At 46.1% G+C, this 8,364-nt stretch overlaps 1 protein-coding gene across 1 annotated transcript in view; it reads left to right on the top strand.

Moving 5' to 3' along the window:
• The window catches only part of LOC130129560 (uncharacterized), a 47,582-nt gene extending 41,206 nt beyond the window's left edge, over nucleotides 1–6,376 (top strand). The window contains exons 11-14 of the mRNA XM_056299138.1: nucleotides 1,870–1,907; nucleotides 2,063–2,209; nucleotides 3,346–3,439; nucleotides 3,895–6,376. Coding sequence (XP_056155113.1) covers nucleotides 1,870–1,907; nucleotides 2,063–2,209; nucleotides 3,346–3,439; nucleotides 3,895–5,114 — 1,499 coding nt within the window. The 3' untranslated portion in view covers nucleotides 5,115–6,376. The remainder of the gene's footprint in view (nucleotides 1–1,869; nucleotides 1,908–2,062; nucleotides 2,210–3,345; nucleotides 3,440–3,894) is intronic.
• The last annotated feature ends 1,988 nt before the right edge of the window (nucleotides 6,377–8,364 follow it).

An 8,364-nucleotide genomic window follows, 5' to 3' on the forward strand; every position in this document is an offset into this window, starting at 1 on the left:
AGAGCGAGAGAGGGGTAGAGAGAGAAACTGAGTAAGAGAGAGAGTGAGAGAGAGCGGTAGAGAGCAGTGGCAGCTGGCCAGTAGAGGGCGCTGGGGCGCCACCTCCTTCAGATATCAAGAGATGAAAATCTACTTAAACACGTTAAATATAATGTAGTTGTATGATGCAAATAATTATGAAATAAAAGTGTTTTCAGTCTGTCAGCAGCATTAGATACTGGTTCAAATGGTATTTGGGTGATTTCTGTCTGAATACATATACTTCCTGTCGGAATACATATACTTCCTGGGTGAGGGGCGCTGACCAAACCATACCTTATGTAAGCCCTCAAACTTGTGGCGAGCAGGTGACCTGAGGCTGCTGTCTGATTGGTTTCTTCAGGTGTTCCAGGGGGCGCAGTTCTGTGCATCCCAGACCCTCCCACTTCTATTGGCAGTGAATTGGTATTTGAATGTTTTTTGATCTAATGTGATTGGACAATTCTCGTGGCTGTCAATCATGTTCCCACCCACCACGATGCCTCATCTCGACTGTCAATCATCCACCGTCTACGAACCCTGATAAAATCTATAGGCTACATGGTCCTTCTTAATAACTCTGACTGTGTGGACATTAAAGCAGCTGTCAGGTGGGCTGCACCAAGCTAAATTGCCCCCCCCCCACCTCAATTTTTAGCACCAGCCGCCACTGCTAGAGAGAGAGAGAGAGAGAGAGAGGTGTTATGTTATGATAACCCTTTGCTAGTAATTGTTAATTCTCTAAAGTATAAACGGATCAGAACAAGAGATAATGTATTAATGTCTTATCAGAGACCAGAACTGCGTGATCGTGCATTATAGCATGTAAGATGTTATTGGTAGTACTTCACATAGTATTACATATATCATATTCACAGTAGTACTTACTGCTAGTATTGGTATATATAGTGTCTGGATTGATGAATGGTACCCATTGAAGCAAAGTAAATGACTCGCAGACCCCCCCACCCCCCACCCAACCACCACCCATTTCTTCACATGTAAAAACACAAGAGCTGTGTAGTTATTTTTTTGTTTTTGTTTTTTTTAATTTGCCCCTTTTTCTCCCCAATTGTACCCGGCCAATTACCCCACTCTTCCGAGCTGTCCCGGTCGCTGCTCCACCCCCTCGCTGCAGACTGCCACATGCCTCCTCCGATACGTGTGGAGTCGCCAGCTGCTTCTTTTCACCTGACAGTGAGGTGTTTCGCCAGGGGGACATAGCGCATGGGAGGATCATGCCAGTTCCCCCTCCCCCCTGAACAGGCGCCCTGACCGACCAGAGGAGGCGCTAGTGCGGCGACCAGGACGCACACCCACATCCGGCTTCCCACCCGCAGACACGGCCAGTTGTGTCTGTAGGGACGCCCGATGGAGCCGGAGGTAACAGAGAGATTCGAACCGGCGATCCCCATGTTGGTAGGCAACGGAATAGACCGCCATGCCAGCCAGACGCCCGAGCTGTGTAGTGTTTGATGGAGTTTAGCAACAGAGGCCTTGTCTCACATCCACAGTCCTGAGGCAGCGACACAGAGATTTGTGCTGAAGGTGCTCCAGAAATAGCTGATGTCTATTTTGTGTATGAATTAGTCCATCTGGCTCACTCCATTTGTTGTTAGTCACATGGCTGAACACAGGGGTCAGGGTTCGAATAGCACTGTACATAATTCTACATCCATTCATTCACCATTCATGTTGCAGTTACAGGACAAAGGACATACGGATAGTCATTGTCAGTCGATGTGATGAAGACGTTCATCATCAAGGAAACATCTGGCATATCACTTTAAAGATTTAACGTGTGTGTGTGTGTGTGTGTGTGTGTGTGTGTGTGTGTGTGTGTGTGTGTAGGTAAAGTGGTGGATATCTACTCCAAGTTTGATGTAATTGTAAGTAAACCTTTTTTAATTCATTTACCAACTTTTTATCTATCTGTGTACATCTTTGCCTCTTCTTCCTTCCTAAACCAGATAACTGTATTTATGTTTTTTTATACCCCCCCCCCATCCCCGCCCTCGCCCTCGCCCTCTCTGCCTCTCTGTAGAACCTCGCAACAGAGAAGACTTACAATAACCTGGATGTAACGGTGACTCAGGCGCTCAGCCATCGCTCCCAGTACTTTGAAGGAGTCATGAAATGTAACAGACTGGAAACACTGGAAACCATTGTGGACCGCATAGTGAAGGCAGAGGTAACACACACACACACACACACACACACACACACACACACACACACACACACACACACACACACACACACACAACCTTATCCTGATGTCATATTTCTCTTATTCGTAATAGAATTATGCTTTTCTGGGTACCAGCTCTTCAGTTGCCATCGGTTGCCATGGAATCTCTGCGTTGGTTACCCAGTAGTCCTGCACTGGTTACCATGGTATCTCATGTTGGTTGCTATGGTAATCTACATTAGTTAACCATGGTGTCCCTCTTCGGATACCAAGTAATGCTGCGTTGGTTACCATGGTGCTTTGGTTCCTATGGTATCCCACGTTGGTTACCATGGTGCTTTGGTTACTATGGTAGCCCGCATTGGTTACCATGTTTCCTCAGGAAGGCTGTTGTGTTGAGATTGTTGGTCTCTCCTTACCATTCTTCATCATCATCTCATAGTTCCAAAGTCTGTCTCTACTTGTCTCTCTTCCTGTCTCACTCTCTCACCCCTAACCTCTCAGTGTCTTCCTTCTTGGCTGTATGTCTGTCTTTCACTCCCATCTTTCTTTGTTTCTCACTCTTTCCCCCAGTTTGTCTCATTCTCGCTGTATGACTTACCACCTGCTTGTCTTTCTCTCATCTCCCTCGCACCACAGAATATTTAGTACTGACAAAGATTCTCTCTCGGGCGGCACGGTGGCGCAGTGGTTAGCGCAGTCGCCTCACAGCAATGGGCCTGGGTTCGAGCCCGGGTGTAGTCCAACCTCGGGGGTCATCCCAGGTCATCTGTGTGGAGTTTGCATGTTCTCTCCGTGTCTGTGTTGGTTTCCTCCCACAGTCCAAAGATATGTAGGTCGGGTGAAATCGGCTGTACTAAATTTCCCTAGGTGTGAATGTGTGGGCCCTGTGATGGACTGGCAGCCTGTCCAGGGTGTCTCCCCGCCTGCGCCCAATAACTGCTGGGATAGGCTCCAGCAAACCCGATTGGGATAAGTGGCTTGGATAATGGAGAAAAAAAATTCTCCCTCTCTCTCTCTCTTCCTATTTGTCTCTCTGTCTATTTGTCTGTCTGACGTTCTGCCTGCTGGTCTGTCTCTCCTCCTCTCTGTCTGTCTCTAATTTACTCTGTCTGTCTTTTTGTCTGTCTGTCTAGGTCCACAGGTTGGTTGTCGTTGATGAGGACTCTCGCATCATCGGAATTGTTTCTTTGTCTGACATCCTGCAAGCGCTGATTCTGACACCTGCAGGTACACACACACACAGTCACACACAGACACACACACACACACGCATCACCGCCTGACCTCCCTAACCAGCTTCAGATTCTAGTGACCAGACACGTCTCGTGTTACATGGAGGTGCAGTGAACACACTATGAGGAGATTAGACCACTAGAGGGAGCTGTTTACCTCTTACCCTGTCTGTCTCTTCCTCAGTCTGTCTCCTCCTGTCTCTTTCTTTCTGTTTGTCTATTCTTCTTTCTGCTCTCCTTTTTCTCTGCCTGTCTTCATCTTTATTTATGTCTTTGTCTGTCGTGTCTTTCTATCAGTTCCTCATTGTCGTTTTCTTTCTATCTCTCTTGATCTCTGTGTTTTTTTCTGTCTGTCTCGATCTCTTTCTTTCTCTCTCTGTTTGTATACTCTTCTTTCTGGCCGTGTTTTCCTCTAACTGTCTCCATGTTTCTGTCTACCTGTCTTTCTAGGTCTAGGTAGAAAGGACAGTCTACCCAGTCAGCCAGCCGGAGAGCCTGGTGTGGATTCAGTTGAAGCGGATCCTGACAGACCAGAGAGCACAGAACCACCAATTGAACTGGACACAGACCCGGAGTCTGGAAGAGAGACAGAGCTAGAGACAGACAGAGAAGCAGAGGGAGGGACAGGTTGTGAGACGTCTGCGATAGAGAGTGATGCAGGGTTAGAGATCGGGGCTGCCACAAGTGGAGAGACAGAGGGAGACAGACAGGAAGACACAGAGAGACAGGTAACCACGGAGACTGAGGGAGACAGACAGGAAGACACAGAGAGACAGGTAACTACAGAGACAGAGGGAGATGGACAGGAAGACACAGAGAGGCAGGTAATTAAAGAGGCGGAGGGAGACAGACAGGAAGACACAGAGACACTGGTAACTACAGATACAGAGGGAGACAGACAGGAAGACACTGAGACACTGGTAACTACAGATACAGAGGGAGACAGACAGGAAGACACAGAGAGACAGGTAACTACAGAGGAAGAGGGAGACACTGAAGTCACACAAACGGAAAGTGAAATCCAACCAGTATCTGAGAGTGAGACAGAGATGGAGGAGCAGACAGACACGGAAGTGACGGAGGGAGAGAGACAGCCAGACATGGAGGAAGACGTGAAAGCAACAGACACACAAACAGATAGACAAATGGAATGTGAGACAGACACAGAGGCAGATAGACAGACAGAATGTGAGGTGGACATAGAGGCTGAATGTGAGACAGATGGAGAGAAAGGAGGTGAGACAGACATACAGACAGACAGAGAGACAGATTGTGAGATAAAAAGAGACACAGAGGGAGAGACAGAAACACAAACAGAGGGAGAGACAGAATGTGAGACAGACACAGAGACAAACAGGGAGATGGAACACACTGTTTTGACTGAGGCAGATATGGAGCTTCAGTTGGAGACGGAGAAGTGTGAAGGAGGAGAGGAGGAGAAGGAAGGAGGGGAGACTGAAGGTGAGGAAAGAAAAGAAAAAGAAGAGGAGGAAGAGGGAGGAGAGACCGAAGGGGAGGAAAGGAAAGAAAGAGAGGAGGAGGAGTTGGGAGGGGAGACCGAAAAGGAGGAAAGGAAAGAAGAGGAGGAGGGAGGTGAGGAAGAAGGTGAAAGTGCTGAAGGAGTGAAGGAAGGAGGGAATGAGGGAGAAGGAGAGAAGGAGGCAGAGTGATCACTCCGTCTGGTGTCTCTGGACTCGTTCTGACCTGTGGAGGTTGAGTTCTGCTGCTCGTAACAGGAAGAGGAGGAGAAAGAATGTGAAGGGGTGGGATCAACTCCCCTGAAAGCTGACATGGGATTGGCCAGGAGGCTTGAACCGTCCGTTTTTATTGGTCAGCATTCAGCAGGTTAGGGACTGATGCAGAGCTGTGATTGGACAGCTGCCTGGTTTTGTTAAAGCAGGAGGAAGGCGGGCCACATAGATGACTGGCGTTGAGTTGAACCAATCGGAGATCTTTGACGGCCGTTTCTCAGTGGACCATTCAAGTGTTCGTTAGCCTCGGAGAACAGCTTTTATCATCGCGCTGAAAGCTGTTCATTTCTGGACTGTTCTCCTCTGTGTTGAACGGGCTCGGTGGTGGCTGACGTCTAGAAAAACACAACAGAAATCTCAAATTCAGTTTTAACATGTGAACATCACCTGGACAGAAATAACACGTTTTTAACAGCAGTGCTTTTCAGGTAGAGCCGTCCTGAAGGTCTCGTCACAGCGCTGGCTTCATCTGCTTTCTCTTTAGCAACAGAAAGGAGACGCTGTCGAGCTTAGCATTAGCATCAAGAAAACTGGATCTATAAGAACAAACTTGATCTTTCGAGCACAATTCATACGAGAAATGCAGCTCAAATTCCATGACATTACAAGAAGGCGGAGGAGTTACAAATATTTCAACATTTAGAAAAAGCGCCGTGCTTTAAACAAAGTTTTAGAGGTCTCCTAGCAACAGTGGAGGCCACGCCCACCACTTCCTTATTATCATCTATGGAGAGCTGTGTCTGAAGTTGCTCTGTTTTGCTATATAGTGCACTGTATTCACCTTCCTCCGTTTTGAGTCTCCGATTTCTAACTGTAAAAATGATTCAGAGTGAAGTGTCCTCGGAAATTCATGACTCCCTACAGAATGAACTGTCGAGGGTTTAATGTGTGTGTGTCTGTGTGTGTGTCTGTGTGTGTGTGTGTGTAAAAGTGAATGAATGAACGAGGAAATGATGCCGGACACAGCTCAGGACCGCTAAACTGAATGAGGAGCTCAGTTTGAACCGATCAACCATTTCCATAGCAACCAAAACACTCTTAACGAATCATTATAACGAATCATTATATTTTAGGTAGAAGTGCGTTCTAGTCAAATGACCGCTCCAAGTTCTGAGTTCTGAAAGTATGACAACGACTCTCATCACAAGCGGCGGTGAAGTCGTGCTTTTACTGTTTCACACAAACAGGATTAAAATCCACTTTTCACCTCGCCGACACTTCACGCCATCCAACACGTTCAGTAACACTACACAAATGAAGAAGTAGTTAAGCATTAGTAACTACGTGATTCATCATTTGTAAAGTATTTGTAAAGCAAGACATGCACCAATGGTTAGTATAGATGTGTATAAATACTTATCAGTACTGCAATTCATGATTACTTCATGCGCAAATGTACATGTAAATAGTTTGTTAATAGTGTACTTACACTTTCTTTAATTTATTTCTGATTTTTCCCTTCTTTCTCCCAATTTAGTGGCCAATCGATCCCTATTTTGATTCAAACACCCGCCCTCGTACTGCATGCGTTCGCCAACTGCATCTCTCCGACCGGCAGTCTCGAAGGAGACGCCTCCCCACTTTCGTGACAAGGCGTCTCCAGGCCGAACCACTGCTTTTTCCCCACACACACAGAGACGCATTCACGTGACGAACACAAGCCGACTCCGCCCCCCCTCCCGAAGACAGCGTTGCCAATGATTGCTGCTTCATCGAGTAGTGCACTTACACTTTCTAAAGGATCTTTAGACTTTTGTGAGTCTCGAGGTGCTGCTGGCCTTTCAGTCTCGTGTCAATGCTTTGTAAGGCATAGATAGTCCTCACTTTACATGAGCTCATACAAAACACTTCCCTAACAGCAACTACCTGAATTAATCATGAACTGCAGTATTAATAAGTATTTATAAACTTCTATTAACACACTAACCACTGGTGCCTGTCTTGCTTTACAAATGATGACGTCAGTAGTTACTAATACGTAACTAATGCTTCATTTGTGTAGTTATTGTAAAGTGTTACCACTCATTCCTATTGAAATGGGCTAGCTAGAGCTGTCGGGGGGGGGGGGAATGCTGCTCTTATGTTGTGAGTTAGTGTAAGAGTTGGTCAACAAGCACAGCGAAGAGTCGTTCTCACTTTGCTGCTGCCGCTGTTCAGAAGAACACGTTGAACAGGAGGCGAGGTGGAAAACCAGTCACTGTTCAAAATGCTGAGCTTGAATATAGCACTTTATAGAATGAAGGTGTTTTTTTTTTTTTAAGTCCATCTTTTTGTTTGAAGTGACCAATCGCAACAAAGAGACAGAGGAGGCGGGCTTTCTTTGCATGGAGCTGATGTTTGATTGGTTCGTCGTAACTATCGCAAAAAACCCATTAGCGTAGTAGTCCTACAAAATGAGTCAGATCACTAATCAGCGTGTGTTGTTCCCAAAGACAGAAGGCTTGACGTGTCGTTGACCTTGGTGTAGTGTGAGACCTGTAGAACGAGGCCTCCCGAGCCTCCCGAGCTTCCTGAGCCTTACCCAGCACGGACGCGACCACGTGGCCACGAACAAAAAGTCAGTCTGAAGATCTTAAACCTTGAAAGAAGCTTAACGTGTGTGAGTGTGTGTGTGTGTGTGTTTTGATGGTGGGTTGGATTCTTATATGAACACTATGCCCTCAGATCAAACCCTGGAAACTCACTTTATTTAGTATTGTCACTGTTTTCCGAAGAAATCCTGTTTGGGTGATGGGGAAAGGGTCCGAGCCCGCCGTGAGAGCTGTGCCTTTTACTCTGCCGTGACTTGAAACTTGTCGAGGAGAGGTGATGGGCGGACAGATGCATCCTTCTTTCATTCAGACTGAATGGGATTTTTCTTCCCTCCCCAAAACCAGAAGAGAAAACTTGACTTGCCTGGTTATTTTCAGGACAAGGTTCTTTGTCACACCAAAGTTCTCATCAGTGTTCCTACTCCGTTATTCTCCCTCTCTCTCTCTCGCTCGCCCTCTGTCTGTGTATATATATATATATATATATATATATATATTACAAATATTACTATACCATGAAACTAAGATTATATTGATTATAAATATATATATATATATTTATTGATTGTAAGTCAACGGTAATGTATAGATTCTATGTATATTGTTTTATGGGAAAATCAAGTCTGTACTGTTGTTAG

This window comes from Lampris incognitus, chromosome 19, assembly GCF_029633865.1.
Source record: "Lampris incognitus isolate fLamInc1 chromosome 19, fLamInc1.hap2, whole genome shotgun sequence".
Lineage (NCBI taxonomy): Eukaryota > Metazoa > Chordata > Actinopteri > Lampriformes > Lampridae > Lampris > Lampris incognitus.